Here is a 20,787-nt window from a genome sequence, read left to right as displayed (position 1 = left end):
AAAAATATTTAGACAATTTACACAATATTAACAAAGTTAATTCTATGATCTAAAATCTATTATTTAATTATTTTTTATATAGAATTTATAAAAAAAAAATTAAACACAAACAGACAGAGCATTTTTCCCCTACTCATACCATAGTGCTTTTATGCACCGCCTGAAAATAGGCAATTAATTTTTTCTATAGTAAGCAAATTGTACACAAAATTATGTCTGATTCAATCACCGAATTAATTGATCAAATTAATGTTTTAATTGAAAATTTTTCAATCACGAAAATAATAGTAGGAATCACACAATTAATTAGAAATAAAAAATATACAATATTAACAAAATTAAATCTATGATCTAAAATCTATTATTTAATTATTTTTATATATAGAATACATAAAAACTAAACACAAAACAGACCGAGCATTTTCCCCTACTCATATCATAGCGTTTTTATGCACCGCCTGAATATAGGCAATTAATTATTTCTATAGTAAGCAAAGTGTACACAAAATTATTTGTGATTCAATCACCAAATTAATTGATCAAATTAAATTTTTAATTGAAAGTTTTAGTTTGATTGTAGGAATCACACAATTAATTATAAATAAAAAAATACTTGGTTTCAATTGACTTCTTCGGCAATTTCAATTAATTTATTCACCGAAAAAAAAAATTCACAAAAATTTTTCCAATTAAAATCTTAATTGAGTTTTAGGTTACGTTAGGTTAGGTTATGTGGCAGCCCGATGTATCATGCTCACTTAGACTATTCAGTCCATTGTGATACCACAGTGGTGAACTTCTCTCTTATCACTGAGTGCTGCCCGATTCCATGTTAAGCTCGATGACAAGGGACCTCCTTTTTATAGCCGAGTCCGAACGGCGTTCCACATTCCAGTGAAACCACTTAGAGAAGCTTTGAAACCCTCAGAAATGTCACCAGCATTACTGAGGTGGGATAATCCACCGCTGAAAAACTTTTTGGTGTTCGGTCGTAGCAGGAATCGAACCCACGACCTTGTGTATGCAAGGCGGGCATGCTAACCATTGCACCACGGTGGCTCCGTGGTGGGTTGAGTTTTTAAAAATATTCAATTAAAAATTTAATTGATTCAACAAATATTTTAATTGAAACAAAAATCAATCACACAAATTAATAGTATCAATTAATTGACTGTCCATTAATTTTTTAATTGACTGCCAATTAATTTTTTAATTGATACTATCATTTCTGTGATTGAAGACACTTTAATTAAAAAATTAATTGGATCAATTAATTTCGTGATTGAATAAAAAAATTTTTTTTTGTGTATTAATTGATTCAATTAAAAATTTAATTGATTTTTTTTATTATTGTCTCTTAATTAAATAAATACAGGCCTCTATATGAAATATTTTTTTCTAATTTTTCAAAATTTTATACGTTTTATGAATTTTCCATTTATAATTCCAGTGGGAAATTTCTTTCGATTTGAGTCAAAATTTAATGAAATTCTATTAAATTAAATATCTCCGAACAAAAATTTCAATAATTTATTTAAATTTGAATATTTATATTTTCTTAATATTTTAGTTAAAAATTTAAAGATTTTCAACCTTAATTTTTGGTTACGTTATCTATACAATATTAGGTGCAAATTTCTTTAAAAAAATGAAATTTTAATTAAAGAAAGTTGACAATCTTTGCTTCAAAAAATAATTTATTAAATTTGGGATACAAATTGTGGAAATTTGCATCTCTCCGTTAATACGACTTTAACGGAGGGATGCAAATTTCCATAATTTGTATCCTACATTTAATATATATATTTTTTTTTTGTTTGAAGCAAAGATTTTAAATTTAATTAATTAAGATGTAAAAATTTTCATATTTTTTTCTATTTTATCTGTTTGGTTAAAAAACTAACAAAATGCATCAAATATGTGACGAGCATATCTCTCCCACTTCAAAATATCTCTTACCATTATTCGTCTCTGAAAAAATCTACTTCTTCTAACAATTCCCTTTCATCACTTTCCATAAGAAATTCCCTTGGCATTTATCACCAAACCTCCTTAAATTGGCTACACCTCATTCAGAGTTTTGGCTTCATTACCATTAACATGATGATATTGTTGTACTACTACTGGTATGTTATCGTCTTGCTTACACGTTGTTGCCATACTTTGTTGGTTAAGAGGTTTCTGGTGGAATCTTTACTCCACTTTTTTGCTCTAGTATTCATCCAACAATCTTTTTTTTTTTTTGGTTTTTATTCTGTACATCCATACCATTTTTCCCGCCGTTATTATTTGCATTTTTTTTCCAAGTCATTGTTCGAGACCATTAGTGGGGTTGTTGGCTGTTTAACCCAGAGAAAAAATGAGATTTTATCTGTGCCTGGTTCAAAACCTTCTTTACTCAACCATCGCATGTACCATCAAGTCCATAAAACGTTGCGCGCCCCTCGAGTAACATGAACTTTGGCAAACGTTCAAGTGCCAAGGCGTGTTACACTCAGGGTTGGGGATATTCTACAAAAATTTCTTACTATGTGTGTGTGTCTTCTCCATTTCTCTTTGCCTTTTTTGTAGCATATTTCAAATATTTGCTAAGAGTTCACATGGCTTGGTTACGCTAATTAGGTGTTCACATAGACAGGTCTATAATAATGATAAACTGGCGGGAGAGTGAGAAGAAAAAAAAACCTTAGTAGCAGCATCTAAGAGCCCTAAGTCATTAATAGTAATTGAAAATAGCAGACAAATCTCTGAACAAAAAAATCATCTTTAATAGGTTTTAAAATAATTTATATGAAATTTAAAAATGTAAATGATGTATTTTAAAACATTGCATTTCTTATTCTTCCAGGTTCGCACTCTTTTTGTCAGTGGATTGCCCATGGATGCAAAACCAAGAGAACTTTATTTGCTATTCAGAGCTTATGAGGTAAGTTAAGAAAAACTATTATTTAATTATTTGTATATATCGAATATATAAAAATTTAAAGATAGGCAGAAGCAGAATTATCCCCCTACTCATTTCATAGTACTTTTATGCAACGCCTAAAAATAGGCAATGCTTTTTTCTATAGCAAGCAAAGAACTGTACATTTTACACAGAATTTTTTCAATCGTCAAATCCAATAATTTTTTAAATGAAATTTTTTCAATCACAAAAATGATAGCATCAATCACATATTTAATTATTATTAACACTAAATATACTTGGTTAAAAAATTAATTGATTATTTCGGCGATTTCACTTAATTATAGCCTGCGTCACACTGTGGAACAGGGTATTATAAGTTAGTGTATATGTTTGCAACACCCAGAAGGAGACGAGATAGACACATGGTGTCTTTGGCAAAAATGCTCAGGGTGGGCTCCTGAGTCGATATAGCCATGTCCGTCTGGGCGTCTGTCCGTGAACACATTTTTGTAATCAAAGTCTAGGTCGCAGTTTTAGTCCAATCGACTTCAAATTTGGCACAAGTATGTGTTTTGGCACAGAATTTTGGAAGAAATCGGTTCAGATTTAGATATAGCTCCCATATATATATTTCGCCCGATATGAACTTATATGGCCCCAGAAGCCAGAGTTTTACACTAATTTGCTTAAAAATTTGCACAAGCAGAACAATTAGTACTATAGTCAAGTGTGCCAAATTTTATTGAAATCGGTTCAGATTTAGATATAGCTCCCATATATATCTTTCGTTCGATATGGACTAATACGGTCCCAGAACCCAGAGTTTTACCCCAATTTGGTTGAAATATTGCACTAGGAGTACAATCAGTAGTGTAGTCAAGTGTGCCAAATTTTATTGATATCGGTTCAGATTTAGATATAGCTCCCATATATATCTTTCGCCCGATATGGACTAATACGGTCCCAGAACCCAGAGTTTTACCCCAATTTGGTTGAAATATTGCACTAGGAGTAGAATTAGGAGTGTAGTCAAGTGTGCCAAATTTTATTGAAATCGGTTCAGATTTAGATATAGCTCCCAAGCTCCCATATATATCGTTCGCCCGATTTACACTCATATGACCACAGTGGCCAATCTTTTACTCCGATTTTATTGAAATTTTGCACAGGGAGTAGAATTAGCATTGTAGCTATCCGTGCCAAATTTGGTTGAAATCGGTTCAGATTTAGATATATCTCCCATATATATAGCTTTCGCCCGATTTACACTCATATGACCACAGAGGCCAATTTTTTGCTCCGATTTAGTTGAAATTTTGCACAGGGAGTAGAATTAGCATTGTAGCTATGCGTGCCAAATTTGGTTGAAATCGGTTCAGATTTAGATATAGCTCCCATATATATGTTTTTCTGATTTCGACACAAATGGTCAAAATACCAACATTTTCCTTGTAAAATCGCCACTGCGTATTCGAAAAGTTGTAAAAATGACTCTAATTTTCCTAAACTTCTAATACGTATATATCGAGCGATAAATCATAAATAAAATTTTTTGAAGTTTCCTTTAAATTGCTTCAGATTTAAACGTTTCCCATATTTTTTTACTAACATTGTGTTCCACCCTAGTGCATTAGCCGACTTAAATTTTGAGTCTATAGATTTTGTAGAAGTCTATCAAATTCTGTCCAGATCGAGTGATATTTAAATGAATGTATTTGGGACAAACCTTTATATATAGCCCCAAACATATTTGAAGGATGTGATATGGTATCGAAAATTTAGATCTACAAAGTGGTGCAGGGTATAATATAGTCGGCCCCGCCCGACTTTGGACTTTCCTTACTTGTTTTTTAGTTAATTCAATTCAAAATTTAATTTTGGTCGAAAAGCTCAACTTTTAATTTTTAATTGAGGTAATCAGTTAGGGTTTGCATTGTTGCTTATTTATTTATATTTATTTTTCCTCAAATGAAATTTTATTTTTTTTTTCGTTGATGCATTTTATGAAATTAAATATCTCGGAACAACATTTTCAATTATAAATTTAAGTTTAAAAATATTGTTTTTCTAACGTATTTAGTTAATTTTTTTTTTTTTAATAATTTTCTTAGTTGACTTTATTTATTAATTCGGTTAAAAATTTATTTTTATAAGTTAATTTTTTTAAGAGATTACGTTTTCAACTTCAATCTACTTTTTAATTGGAAAAATTTTGGAGATATTTTTGTGCTACGTAAGGTTTAGTTGTCACTGATATAGAGATAAAATGAATAATGTTTGCAGTTTCTTATTAATAAGTTGTGACACTTTTTTTGAAAATTAATATGAAAATTTTATTATAAATGAAACTTTTTGTACCACTTCATAGAAATTCTCACCGTTAAAGCTGAATAAGATAAACCACAAGTGGACTAATTTGAGCATTGCGTTAAGCTCTAAGAGACCACTGATGGAACAAAGCTATATGGTACTTTTCCTAAACGGGTTATATCCGCATTCCCTTAATCAATTTGCTTTCGACAATATTGACATAATAGTAAACTACAACAACACTGGTAAGGTTAGACGAGTTATCGCCGTATTCCGTATGACCTGTGTTAAATCAAAGTCAATTAAAAAATGAATTGTTCCAATTAAAAATTTATTGATCGAATTCATTTGTGTGATTGATTTTTATTTCAATTAAAACATTTGTTGAACCAAATAAATTTTTAATTGAATATTTTTTAAAATTCAATTAAAATTTTAATTGGAATATTTTGGTGATATTTTTCTACATACTTGTGTGCAACTGGTTTGTTGTACCTCTATATGTCATAGTTTTTTTTGTCCCCGTTTTACCATGATGTGGCACTTTTTAATTAATTCTTATTTCAGTACAAAAGTTTTCATAAATTTTGCTCCCAGATCACTTTAAAATTACACATGTGTTCGGTGCCTTAACATAAAAGTGAACTAGTGTGTCCAAATGCTAAATGCCAAATTTTAAGCACTTCTTCTTTCTCAAACCATTGGTAGCCAACGTGCAATTGTGATACCTGAAAATAGGCAAAGAAAATTTTCTTTTAGTATCTAACCGGGGTTCTCCCATTAAATGATATTTTCAGAGATTGATTTTCGATTAAATGAAGAAAAAATTAATAAATCTAAATTTTCTTTATAAAAAAGGGTTTGGTATACACCTGAAAATCATATTTTTTTTGCCAACTTATTGTTAGGTTGTGCCAATTTTTAATTAATTCTTACAAAGATTTTTCATAAATTTTGATCCCCGATCACTCTAAAATTAGGCATGTGTTCAGTGCCTTAACATAAAAGCGAACTAGTGCGACCACATGCTATAATTTTAAGCACTTCCTCATTCTCAAGCCCTAGTGCTAGCCAATGGACAATTATGAAGCCTGAAAATAGGCAAGAAATTTTTCTATAGTATCTAAACCAGATTCTCCCATTAACTGTTAATTCCAAGGACTGTTTTTCGATTAAATGAAGAAAAATTAATGATATTAATTATAAAATTAAATTAATACATAGTTTTTTTTTTCTTTATAAGAAAGGGTGCGCTTTTTGTTCCACTTTTTCCAAATGAGCGTTCCAACTTTTATTACATTTTTGTATCAATTTTTAGAAATTCTCAATGGTAACGCTATATAGGCATGAATAATCCCTTAGGCTTCATTTATTTTATATTATTTTTTATATTATTTATTGAAATTGTAATCTAATGGAGCCACCGTGGTGCAATGGTTAGCATGCCCGCCTTGCATACACAAGGTCGTGGGTTCGATTCCTGCTTCGACCGAACACCAAAAAATTTTTCAGCGATGGATTATCCCACCTCTGTAATGCTGGTGACATTTCTGAGGTTTTCAAAGCTTCTCTAAGTGGTTTCACTGCAATGTGGAACGCCGTTCGGACTCGGCTATAAAAAGGAGGTCTCTTGTCATTGAGCTTAACATGGAATCGGGCAGCACTCAGTGATAAGAGAGAAGTTCACCAATGTGGTATCACAATGGACTGAATAGTCTAAGTGAGCCTGATACATCGGGCTGCCACCTAACCTAACCTAATGTAAATTAAATTATTTAAAATTACTTTACTTTAAATCAAAGAAATAAATATAAGAAATAATGAAATGTTTCCTTCACACAAAAAAAAATCTGATTCAATCACGAAATTAATTGATCCAATTAGTTTTTTAATTGAACTGTCTTCAATCTCAGAAATGATAGTAACATTTAAAAATTAATTGAAAGTCAATTAATTGATTAATTGATCCAATTAAAAAATTAATTGATACTCTTAATTTTTGCAATTGATTTTTGTTTGAATCAATTAAACTTTTTAATTAATTTTAAAACTCAAGACTTTAATTGGAAAATTTTCGTAAATTTTTTTCTGTGTTGATGAGGTTATAATTAAAACTCTATTCCATCCTCCTGGATGACTACTTTCTCCTTTTCAACCTTTTATATTTCTTAAAAATTATTTTCTATTTCTTTCTTTTTCAGGGTTACGAAGGATCTCTTTTGAAAGTTACCAGCAAAAATGGAAAAACAGCATCGGTAAGTTAATCGCTATTATTGTACTTATCGACATTTATTAAATTATTATTATTAGCACTTAAGCTATTTTCATATGTTGTTACTATAAAGCTAAATGAAAAAAATTATGTATTCCTTTTTTCTCTCCCCTCACAAATCAAAAACAACCAAAAACACTATCACTTCAATGGTCCTTCCTTCCAAAACAAAAAAAAAAATGCAAACAATGCAAAATGAACATGAACGCACTCACAGCCTGTTGGTTTTGTTACATTCCATACACGCGCAGGCGCAGAAGCCGCCAAACAAGATTTACAGGTAATAAAAAAAGAAAACCCTTAAATAAATTGGAATTATAATTGATAGAAAATAACCCAAGAAAAATTGTAAACTATTTTGTATAACTTTAGTAATTGATTTGAAAAAAAAAAAACAAAGAAGAATATATTCTTCTTAAGAAATAAAACAGAAACACGAAAAGCTTTGAAAACTTTACCTCAAAACTAAAGCTTTTCACCCCCAATAAAAAAAAAAAACAATTATAAATAAAAATTCAAATTACAATGCACCACACATATGCAAGAATTAAAAACCTTAAACTATATATATATTGAATATATATTCAAGCATTGAATTTATTATATATAATGGATGTCGATTTGATTTATAATCCAATACAACCTATACCCTTTACACTGTATACTGCTTGATTTAGTTAATGCGGGATTTGTGTGTTTTTTTTATTATTTAATTTAGTTTAGCATTCTGTACAACAAACACGCCATTACACAACATTTTCATTCATTCATAATTATCTATCAAACTCTATAGTTATATATTATTCTATATTCTTCAAATATACAAAAAAAAAAAACATTTGTGAAAATATTTTTAAAATATTCCCCCGTGTCTGGTTTACGAATTCACAAAACTCAAAAATGTTGTATTGTCAAAACCTATAATTTTCTTCAATTGCTTTTTAATTGAATTTTTCAATTCTAAAGATAAAATTTTATGCCGTGCCTTAATGGAGGGTTTATTTATGCTTTGTGAGATATTCTTTCTAACCGAGCTCTTTCTCTCAAAATGAAAAATCAACTTCTCAACCAAGGCGACGCATACTATGTAATTCCACCTTAACTTTTAAGACAATTTTTTCGATTTAATCACGACATAAATAATGCAATTTTTTAATAATACTTCTATCACGAAATTGATAGTATCTCTCAACAAATTATTTGACAACAATTCCAATTTTCAGTGAAATAAGTTAGCTGGTTTTCCAAAGGTGATTAATATTTAAATTTTTCCAAATTAAAAAGGAATATAGACCCGAAAAGCAATTAATAATTTAACTGATTCATTTAAAATTATAATTGGTTATTCCAATTTTCAATTTAATAAATTTAATATTTTATTCCAAATATTTAAATTATTATTAATAATTTATTCCAATAAAAATGGATAAAGACCCGAAATGGTTCAATTAAAATTTTAATTGGTTTTATTCAAAAATATATTTTTAAATTTCAATTAATAATTAATATATAAAAAAATACTTTAATCACAAAATTACTAAAATTGTTGACAAAATTATAAACACCATCATTTCTTGCTAATTAATTCTATTGACTCAATTAAATTAAGACTAAAACTTATTTAAAACAAGTATATATGTTACTGTAGTGAGTTCGGCCGGGCCGAATTTTAAATACCCACCACCATGAATCAAATATAATAGTTCCCTTTGAAAATTTCAGGGGGTTTGATGACAGATATTTCCCAAGCAGATCAATTCAACCAGTACGCTTCCCACAGATAATTGTAAAGATTTTACCTATGAAGACTAGATCAAATTCTGAATTTATAAGAATCATTTTTTGTTTGAGTTTTAGAGGAATCATAAATATCTCTTGTAAGTGTGCATGAAAATGATGAAATAACGCCTTGATTTGAAATCTAAAATCTGTGAATTTTCATCCCAATTATTTAGATGACTACGAGAAGTAAAATCTGGAAATTTTGCATTCAGTTTCAAGCAACTTTCATGATCGGTGCGCCTTCTATGCCCTCAATAAGTGAAATCGGTCTATATGGAGGCCTTACCAAATGGACCGATAAAACTTAATCATATACACTTTGTTATGGGTCTAAAATGCCAATATATTTTCAATTTGTGGCAAATCGGATAAAAACTACAATTTTTAGAAACCCTAGGAGTTAAATCGGGAGTTCGGTGTAAAGAGGGCTATACCAAAACATACAGACAGTATTCAGCACATCTAATTTTAGTTCTAGAATCAAGACCCCAAACCGGAGGGACGGTTTATAAAGGGGCTATATCAAAAACTGTACCGATACACAATATATTCGGCACACTTCTTTATGGTCCTAGAATACCTCTAGATTTCCAATTTCAGGCAAATTTGATAACAACTATGAATTATAGAAGTCCAAGAAGTAAATCTGGAGATCAGTCTATATGGGGGCTATATCGAAACATGGTCTGATCATCACCATTTTCGGCACATCTCTTTACTTTCCTAGAATACCTCTAGATTTCCAATTTCAGGCAAATTGGATAAAAACTACGGATTCTAGAAGCCCAAGAAGTAAAATAAGGAGATCGGTCTGTATGGGGGCTATATAAAAACATGGACCGATACTCACCATTTGCAGCACACGTCTTTATGGTCATAGAATACCTCTAGATTTCTTTATGGTCCTAGAATACCTCTAGATTTCCAATTTCAGATAAATTGAATAAAAATTATGGATTCTAGAAGCCCAAGAAGTAAAATCATGAGATCGGTCTATATGAGAGCTATAACAAAACATGGACCGATAACCCCAAATTTGTGGTAAAATACCTCTAGATTTTCAATTTCAGGCAAATCGGATAGAAAATACACTTTCTAGACGCCCAAGAAACAAAATTGGTAAATCGGTCCATATGGGGGCTATACCAAAACATGGACCGATAAGCACCATTTTCGGTACACTTTTTGATGGTCCTAAAATACCTCTAGATTTCCAATTTCAGTCAAACTACGGGTGTTATAAGCCCAAGACCCAAATCGGAAGATCGGTTTATATGGGGACTATATCAAAACTTGGACCGATATAGCCCATCTTCGAACTTGACCTGCCTGCAAATTTCAGGACGATAGCGCCATTATTGAAGGCTGTAGCGTGATTACAACAGACAGACGGACATGCTTATATCGTCTTAGAATTTCTCCCTGATCAAGAATATATATACTTTATAGTCGGAAATCGATGTGTTACAAACGGAATGACAAACTTATTATACCCCCGTCACCATTCTATGGTGGTGGGTATAAAAAATAATTAAAAATTTCGTTGAATTATATAATTTATTAATTGAGAACTGTAGAAATTGAAATTATTTCCGTTATATTTAAAACTATTTTAAACAAATTATTTAAACCAATTAATTTTTTATTGAAACTAAAAATTTTATTGTAACAAAATGTCAGTCATTTTTTCAATTGGAACAATATAAAATTTTTTATTAAAGAATTAATTGAATCATTTAATATTTTAATTGAATATATTATAACCCAGCAAAAAAATTGGAAATTCTTTCTAAGTCATTACTATTAATAGTAATGATGTAGGAAGAATTTCCAATATTTTACATCCAAAAATATATTTTTAGACATCGACTTACTCACTCGCTTCACAAGAAGCTTTATTGGGGGGTATATGTGAAATTCTTTTGTTTACCTCAGATTTCGCAATAAATTTAAATTTTCTTAATTTTATTTTATACAAAATTTCCAAACATGTGAAAAGTGGGATAAAATAGTAAGTAGTATTATTTAAATCGTCTTTAAGAAGATATAATTCTTGCAATTTCTAAGAATCCTTTTTATTTCACTTTTTGTTTAATAAAATCCGAAATAATGAAATAGGATAACATCAGAAGATCTAATGGGAAAATCAATGCAACTGAAGCTTGAAAATATGACTACCGTCCTATAACAAGCCCATGAAAAATTCATTTTTTCTGAGTTAATTTTCCACAACTTCCGGATCTAAACATAGCAATTTCATTATCTAATTTGTTTTGCTGGGAAGTGTCAATCACTTGTCTATTTGGAAAACTTGTCTATGGTTGATTATATCTTTAATTGTTTTAGTTAAATGTCCAATTGAATTCATTTTCGACTTGAACAAATTCTCTAATAGAAAAAATTTAATTATTTTTCTGGAAATAAAATTATTCATTTTGCGAATTTGTAAACCAAGGGAGAGAGAAAGATTTTTGTGTAACTTTCTCCCTCTCTATCTCTGAATTATATGATAGCTTCTTCCTGCTCTTTCCATCAGTTACAATATCTTTTTGACTCTCTTCATATCTCTTTATCTTACTCTCTATCTCATAGTCTTGAACATATAACCCTAGATACAATACACACATCACTTGTATATCTGCACATTTTTGACATTAAGCATCAAAAAAATGGGAACCCTATTCTCACAATTATTTAATTGAGATTTTTTGTATAGCATAATAGATAAAAAAACATTTAAAAGCCTAAAAAACGTATAGGGTGTCAATCGCTGTATCATATTCAAAAATATATAAATAAATATATTATTTTTTATAACACAATTCATATTACTTACGCAGAAAAATCAATAATCATTTGACTTCAATGACAAAAAAAAGCCGATAGTCTTTGTAGCTACCCAGCAAAAAAATTTGGAAGTTCTTCTCAAGGCACAACTTTAAAAGAACTTCCAAAAATGCTCTCCCAAAGATGTTCTTTATTTTAACTGGACAGGAAGTTCATTTGAGTCAATTTCTTTATAACTCGCTTTTTTCATATTTTTAATGGGAAACTTATTTTTTTTTGTGTGTTTCAAATAGGTTAAAACAGATTAAGAATTAATAAAATGGTACAAATTATTTAAATTTAGCCGAAAAAAATGCTAAATCCCTTGTAGAAAAATTTCGAATTTTTGAAAATATTTGATCACAAAAGTTCCAGAAAAGCGTTATAATGCATTAAAAATCATAAAAAAAATTTTAAAAATTATTTATTTGTCAAAATATCACAAAATTTCTTAATACACATCCAAAACACTGAATTCGCCTCACACCTTAAGAAGTGATGCAAATTCAGTGCAGCGGCTGTTGGACATCCTTCCTATGACAAGCCCATGTTAAATCCATCGCTTCTGCGTCAATTTGACACCCCTTCTTAATCCAAAAAGAACATTTTTACTACTTTTTTGGCGACGCTTTTTTTGCTGGGTAGTGCTTTAATGTTTATTATAGTTTTTGGAATTGTAATAAATAATGAATAAATAAATAATTTTTAATTGATTTTTAATTCGTTCACATAAATAGTAATATCAAGCAACAATGCCAATTTACAAAATAATTAATCCAATTAATTTAGTATGATTTTTAAAATTAATTAATTTATTGATTATATTTTAAATGTCAACTAAAATGTCAAATGAAGATTTTTAGTAATTTTTTTCTGTGTAAAAAAAATATTTCATTATTTTTTTTTAATTACGCAGTGTAATTGTGTGGATAAAACAAATCATCACAAAATCTCTTATAATATAATAATTTAATATTTCTGAAAACTAGATCATAACCAGCAATGATATTTTTTTCATTTTGCCATTGTCCCTGGACGTCTAGAATACTATCTAATTTTAAAATAAAATATTTATAATACCCCCGTTAAACATAAATAATCTCAAGAAAATGTGAACTGAAAATTTACCCAAAACCTATTAATTTTCTCACATGAAATAATTGTGCTTGCGTTCTATATAACATTGATTAATTACAGTTTTTCATTTCATTTTTATTCTTTATAAATACCTTTAGATACCCAACTCTTTAGAACATGGTCATTGCTTTTATGTTTAGAATTTATATGCAAGACTATGGATGTGTTGTTTTATATGTAAACCCACTTAGACGTCCCCACATGACTTTATCATATTTTCAGTTGTTTGTTTTCAATTAATCTTTAAAGTTTTTTTTTTTTTGCATTTTTCAAAACATTAATCTCCTCAAAAACATGTTCATTTTTCCCTTGAGAAAATTGATTAATTCTAGGGTCACTTTAATTGCATAGATATAGGAAATTTAGATTATTTGAGAATTTATTATGGTTGAAAATTTTCATTGGTATTTCAAAAAAAAAAATACAGGAAAATTTACATTATATGTAATTTATTGTACATATAATTAAATGGGACAGAAAATTATTGCAGTTTTTATAAAAAGAATATAATTGATAATAATTATGATTAAAGGTTTATATTTCATGCAAAATAATGCATACTAAAATTATTTATATGTAAAATTAAAACATAAATATTTTGACATAAGTGCTCTAAAGAAACATGCTTCATGCAATATTATGCATATTTAAATGATTTATATATAAAATTAAAACATAAATATTCAATTGATAGACCCGTAAATCAAAACCAAACAAAATGTTTTTTTAATTGAAAGAAAACTTAGATATTTTTTTTTTTGTCAAATTTACCATATATCATGGTACGCTTGTTTTATCTACTTGTATGGAACCCGTTTTTCATACAATATTCTTTCCAATGAGTTTCGTTTTGATTAAAAATTTTAAATTCTAAATATTTTTAAATTCTAAATTTTTATAAAAATTCAAATAAAATTTTAATTGTCTTCTATAGGTTTAACGAAACTTTGCTTTGCTTTTTGCATTTATTTAGGCTATTCAATAATGCCCAGCACCACCTACCTATACAAAATATGTATTTAAGTTAAACATAGCCAACATAAAGCACAATTCCCCCAAAAACTGAATGAGACCTCAGAATAGAATGCCAAACAAAACAAAATGCATATTGAAAAAAACTCAAAAAACATATACTAATAAAAAAAAAAATACCAAACCTACACCATAGCATTTAATAAATATAAATATTATTTTTGGCGAATTGTTAAGACATTGATATTTAAAAAACAAAAAAGGTTTTTTTCAAAATTCCATTTTTTTGTTAAAAAAAAAAAACGAAAAAATGATAAATTTTTTTCCAAAGCGAAAATTCGAAGAGATACAAAATAACTTACAATTAAAATCATCTATTTATACAAAATAACACTTTTTCTTGAAACAAAAACCCAAAATGATCAAAACAAACAAATATCAACCGCTGTATTATTAAATTTACAGCAGGGTGTACGCTTCGATCCCGATATGCCCCAAACAATACGCTTGGAATTCGCCAAGAGTAACACGAAAGTGAGCAAACCCAAACCACAGCCCAATACAGCGACAACAGCCTCACATCCTGCATTGATGCACCCACTCACTGGACGTAAGTAAAATTTAAGTAAAACAAAAAAAAAACGAAATTCTTTGTTTTTATTTTATTTTGGTTTTCGTTTGTAGATGTATTTATCTTTAGATTTTTGTTTTTTATATTTTGTTGTAGTTGTTTTTTTTAATTGGTTTTTATGCTGTTCTTTTCTGTTTTTGTACGAAATATATACAAATCTTTTTTATTTTTAAAGTTAAAATCAAATTAAGCACTTACCTTTTTTTTTTGTTAATATATTTGTAATTTGTTGTTTTCTTATATTATATGTTCAAGTAATTTCTCCAATTGCCAGGAATTTGTTATCTATTTCATTAACAAATATAAAAAATATAGATAAACGAAATAACCAACAAATCAAGCTTTCCAATAAAGCACATTCAATTTAATATTTAACTATACTAAGTTAGTAAGCAAAAAAAAAAAAAACATGCATATAAATTTCTTAAGGAATCCAAAAACGCTCCTCTTTTTTATGTACTAAAACAAAGCAACAAGAACAACATAAACCATTATCAAAATCCAAGCATTGATTAATGTTAGCACATGAAACTGAAAATGATATATTCTCAATATATTTCTCTCACTATTCACTCACGAAATTTCCCTCTTCAACAAAAACCCTCTCAAAAGTAAAATGAATTAAGAAAAAAAAACAAGAACACTAGTACTAATAAATAAAACACTTCAACACACCATGTACTCACCTACATGACACAAAGTCATATGTATGAACAAACACTTGTCTACACTTGGTATAATCCACAACACTCCCACACACACTCACACTCAATCACAGTTACATGTACACCCATAAGAAAGAAAGAACTAAGATAAAATAAATGAGATAGAATTTCTCATAGAAGAGAGTGTATACACTATACACTCTCAATGGAGATTAAGTTATGAGTACAAAACAAAAGATTTAAGCAACAAACTTCAGTTGTTTACTCTATGATCCGTGATGTTAAGGGATTTCAAAGCAACTACAGATATTGCTTTTTTATACCCACCACCATAGGATGGGGGGTATATTAACTTTGTCATTCCGTTTGTAACACATCGAAATATTGCTCTAAGACACCATAAAGTATATATATTCTGGGTCGTGGTGAAATTCTGAGTCGATCTGAGCATGTCCGTCCGTCCGTCCGTCCGTCCGTCCGTCCGTCCGTCCGTCCGTCCGTCTGTTGAAATCACGCTAACTTCCGAACGAAACAAGCTATCGACTTGGAACTTGGCACAAGTAGTTGTTATTGATGTAGGTCGGATGGTATTGCAAATGGGCCATATCGGTCCACTTTTACGTATAGCCCCCATATAAACGGACCCCAAAATTTGGCTTGCGAGGCCTCTAAGAGAAGCAAATTTCATCCGATCCGGCTGAAATTTGGTACATGGTGTTAGTATATGGTCCCTAACAACCATGCAAAAATTGGTCCACATCGGTCCATAATTATATATAGCCCCCATATAAACCGATCCCCCGATTTGGCTTGCGAGGCCCCTAAGAGAAGCAAATTTCATCCGATCCGGCTGAAATTTGGTACATGGTGTTAGTATATGGTCTCTAACAACCATGCAAAAATTGGTCCACATCGGTCCATAATTATATATAGCCCCCATATAAACCGATCCCCCGATTTGGCTTGCGAGGCCCCTAAGAGAAGCAAATTTCATCCGATCCGGCTGAAATTTGGTACATGGTGTCAGTATATGGTCTCTAACAACCATGCAAAAATTGGTCCACATCGGTCCATAATTATATATAGCCCCCATATAAACCGATCCCCCGATTTGGCTTGCAAGGCCTCTAAGAGAAGCAAATTTCATCCGATCCGGCTGAAATTTGGTACATGGTGTTAGTATATGGTCTCGAACAACCATGCAAAAATTGGTCCACATCGGTCCATAATTATATATAGCCCCCATATAAACCGATCCCCCGATTTGGCTTGCGAGGCCTCTAAGAGAAGCAAATTTCATCCGATATGGCTGAAATTTGGTACGTGATGTTAGTATATGGTCTCTAACAACCATGCAAAAATTGGTCCACATCGGCTCATAATTATATATAGCCCCCATATAAACCGATCACCAGATTTGACCTCCGGAACCTCTTGGAAGACCAAAATTCATCTGATTCAGTTGAAATTTGGTACGTGGTGTTAATATATGGCCTCAAACTCCCATGCAAAAATTGGTCGATATCGGTCCATAATTATATATAGGCCCCATATAAACCGATCCCCAGATTTGACCTCCAGAGCCCCTTGGAAGAGCAAAATACTTCCCATTCGGTTGAAATTTGGTACGTGATGTTAGTATATGGTATCCAACAACCATGCAGGAATAAGAAGTTTTAAGATACCACAACCCAAGTAATTCGATTGTGGATGACAGTCTTTCGTAGAAGTTTCTACGCAATCCATGGTGGTGGGTACATAAGATTCGGCCTGGCCGAACTTGCGGCCGTATATACTTGTTTTTAAATAAATTATATGATAAATGTTATTTATTTCTCTATTGTGAAATGAAAATGTATTTAATTTTTTTTTTTTTAAAGAAAAAAAATGGTTTGATAAAAGATAGTCAAACTTGATGTCATACACCTATAAAAGTAGTTGAAAAAATAGAGAATTAAATAAGACAAATGCTATCGCATTCCTACAGAATGCACTTAGAATTGAGTGACTTAGCAACAGTATCCTTCAGTCGCGTGAACAGTTTTGATATTTTTATATAAAATATTTCGTCAACCATATTAGGGTCAATAGGTTCGGTAGATTAGAGTATAACAGCTGATAATATACGTTTTCAGTTTAAGTAGGCGACCCAAAGTGTAGGGGTTTCAGCTATGATTTGATATAACGTCCTAGTTTAGCTAGTGATAGGCCATTTGGACAACATCGTCGTTATAAGATCTGGTGATAGGTTTGCAAGCTGAGATGATAGCAACGGGCCGATTTCAGACTTAAACCTTATTAAGGGTTTCAAGTTCATATTCCGATTATTTATGATTCCTAATTTCTAAAGGACAATCGTTAATATAGAATCTTACAAAAGAAGTAAATCGCAATTCAAAATCCATGCCAACTCTATTTCCTATGAACTTCCAAAAAACTAATATCATAATTCTCCCCCGGAAACAAATATGTAAAATGATGTAAAACGACCATATTTTCATCTTTCTGTAAAAATTGGACTTTTTACATTTAGGTTTAATTTAATGCTGGCAATTGTCCACATTTGAACGTTTGTTATAACTAAGTTCATTTTTCTCCTCAAATCTCATTGGAAGTTTTAACAAATAGGTTACTTAAGTAACTATTTTCGTAAAACTATTATAACCATATTATAGTCAAGAAAGGGCCGTAATCAATAATCAATGAGGATTGTTTTTTTTTTTTTACCAACTAACAATAAAATCTAAATTTCTACTTCCACTCAAAAAAATAAATAAATAAAATAATATTGAATTTATTTTTTTTAATATTGATAATTTATCGCAAATATTTGTTTTTCCCCTTCTTCTCGTTTTCGATTGTTTTTTAACAAAAGACAATTATTTTCTCTCTCATAACCAAACTGTAGATTTGGGAGGTCCCTTCTTTCCGGGCGGACCCGAGCTATGGCATCATCCGTTAGCCTATTCAGCGGCAGCCGCTGAATTGCCAGGTGCCGCGGCCTTGCAGCATGCCACATTAGTACATCCGGCACTGCATCCTCAAGTGCCAGTACGCTCTTATCTTTGACTAAATACAGATAAAGTAATGGAACAGCCTATGCATCAAGTAAGTTAAACTTTAGAAAATTTATAAAAAAAATATATATATTTGTTTTTCTATTAATTTTGTTTTTAATTTTTATTTAGACCCAAATGACAATGCCGCAACACCATCAAACAACCCAAGCTATACATCCTTCTATGCATATGTCTGCTGCTGCAGCGGCTGCTGCCGCCGGCCTAGCACCAGGTAATGCTGCATCTGGCCCCGGCGGCGGAGCCCCACCATCTGGTGGCCCACACGCACATCATCCTTTTTTATCAAGTCCCGCTCTAGCGAGCCCAGTTGGTTCTACAAATAATGCAACGCATCCGAATAATCCACCTTTGGCTGCCAATGCACCATGTTCGACATTGTTTGTAGCTAATTTGGGACAGTTTGTGTCCGAACATGAACTGAAAGAAGTTTTCTCTAGGTAAGTTTTTTTCTTTTGTATTAAATAATTTTTACTATTAATAAAAAATTTGTATTACTGATTCATTGAGATTTTGTTGAACTATAATCATAAAACTAACACTATAATACACTTTGTTGAAAAAAAAAATCAACCCAAAAACAATAACCTTGCACTTACTACTATTGTTAAATGGCCAATTGAATTAAACTTCTTTGAAACAAAAACCAAAAAAATTAATATAATTTTATAAACATATAAAAACAAACAAGTTTTATTTAAAAAAGAATACGATCTTAGGGGAAATTGACATTAGAGAGGAAATAACATTGAATTATGGAAATTCATCAAATAAATATTTAAAAAAAAAACATGATCACCTGTGAATTTATAAAATTTCAGTATGGAAAATCACATCTTTTTTAATATAAATATTTTTAATCTCATTCTTTTGGGAATTATATCTTAACGAAAAGGAATATCTACGATCAGATTAAATAAATCAGATTAAAGAAAGTATATACTCTCAATAAAGTTTAAGTCATGAGTACAAAACAAAAGATTTAAGCAACAAACTTCAGCTGGTTACTCTATAACCCTCTGATGTTAAAGGTTTTTAAGGCAACTATTGATATCAAATATTTTAAAAGTATAATTGATATCATAAATGTTATATGAAGTCGTAATTTAGCTAATGATATATTGTACGTCGAGAAGCTAAGTCTAAACGTCTGCACACAATTTTTTCACGATGATATGATCCGTGGGTTCATCATAGAGATCCCCATGTGGTTGGGCTGACAGACAGATGTTGATCGACTACTTGATCGGTTTATATAAAATGGACATTATTAACAATACATCTAGTGTGTTATACGAAGATGGGCTTGCAGATAAGAGAACATTATGTTTAACAACTGAAATTACAGTCGGATGGTGAAACTGACACCCAGGGATAAATCGATGCAAAAGGTGATTCAGAATATAATGGAGACACGATTACTAACAGATCAAATTTATTACATTTAAAATTTTCTATGGAAATACATTTTTTACAAAATTTTCAATAGAAATAAAATTTTGACAAAATTTTCTATAGAAATAAAATTTTGACCAAGTTTTCTATAGAAATAAAATTTTGACAAAATTTTCTATACAAATAAAATTTTGACAAAATTTTCTATACAAATAAAATTTTGACAAAATTTTCTATAGAAATATAATATTAGGAAGATTTTCTATAGAAATAATTTTTTTTTTGACAAAATTTTCTATAGAAATAAAATTTGGCAAAATTTTCTATAGAAATAAAATTTTGACCAAGTTTTCTATTGAAAAAAATTTTTGATAAAATTTTCTATAGAAATAAAATTTTGACAAAATTTTCTATAGAAATATAATTTTAGGAAAATTTTCTATAGAAATAAAATTTTTACAAAATCTTCTATGGAAATATAATTTTTACAAAATTTTCAATAGAAATAAAATTTGACAAAATTTTCTATAGAAATAAAATTTTGACCAAGTTTTCTAGAGAAAAAATTGTTGATAAAATTGTCTATAGAAATAAAATTTTGACAAATTGTATATAGAAATAAAATTGTGACAAAATTTTCTATAGAAATAAAATTTTGACAAAATTTTCTATGAAAATAAAATTTTGACAAAATTTTCTTTAGAAATAAAATTTTGACAAAATTTTCTATAGAAATTTAATTTTAGAAAAATTTTTAATTTTTTACAAAATTTTCTATAGAAATATAATTTTAGGAAAATTTTCTATAGAAA

At 29.8% G+C, this 20,787-nt stretch overlaps 1 protein-coding gene across 1 annotated transcript in view; it reads left to right on the top strand.

Annotated features, from left to right (window-relative positions):
• Positions 1–20,787, top strand: part of cpo (RNA-binding protein) — a 368,767-nt gene that overhangs the window by 330,130 nt on the left and 17,850 nt on the right. Inside the window, 6 exon segments of the mRNA XM_075295151.1 lie at positions 2,849–2,926; positions 7,420–7,473; positions 7,708–7,770; positions 14,673–14,817; positions 18,412–18,611; positions 18,692–19,020. Of these exon segments, the coding sequence (XP_075151266.1) occupies positions 2,849–2,926; positions 7,420–7,473; positions 7,708–7,770; positions 14,673–14,817; positions 18,412–18,611; positions 18,692–19,020 (869 nt within the window).

The sequence above is a fragment of the Haematobia irritans genome, chromosome 1 (genome assembly GCF_050003625.1).
Source record: "Haematobia irritans isolate KBUSLIRL chromosome 1, ASM5000362v1, whole genome shotgun sequence".
Lineage (NCBI taxonomy): Eukaryota > Metazoa > Arthropoda > Insecta > Diptera > Muscidae > Haematobia > Haematobia irritans.
The sequence above is the reverse complement of the archived record's forward strand: the minus strand, read 5'-3'. Positions and strand labels throughout refer to the sequence as shown.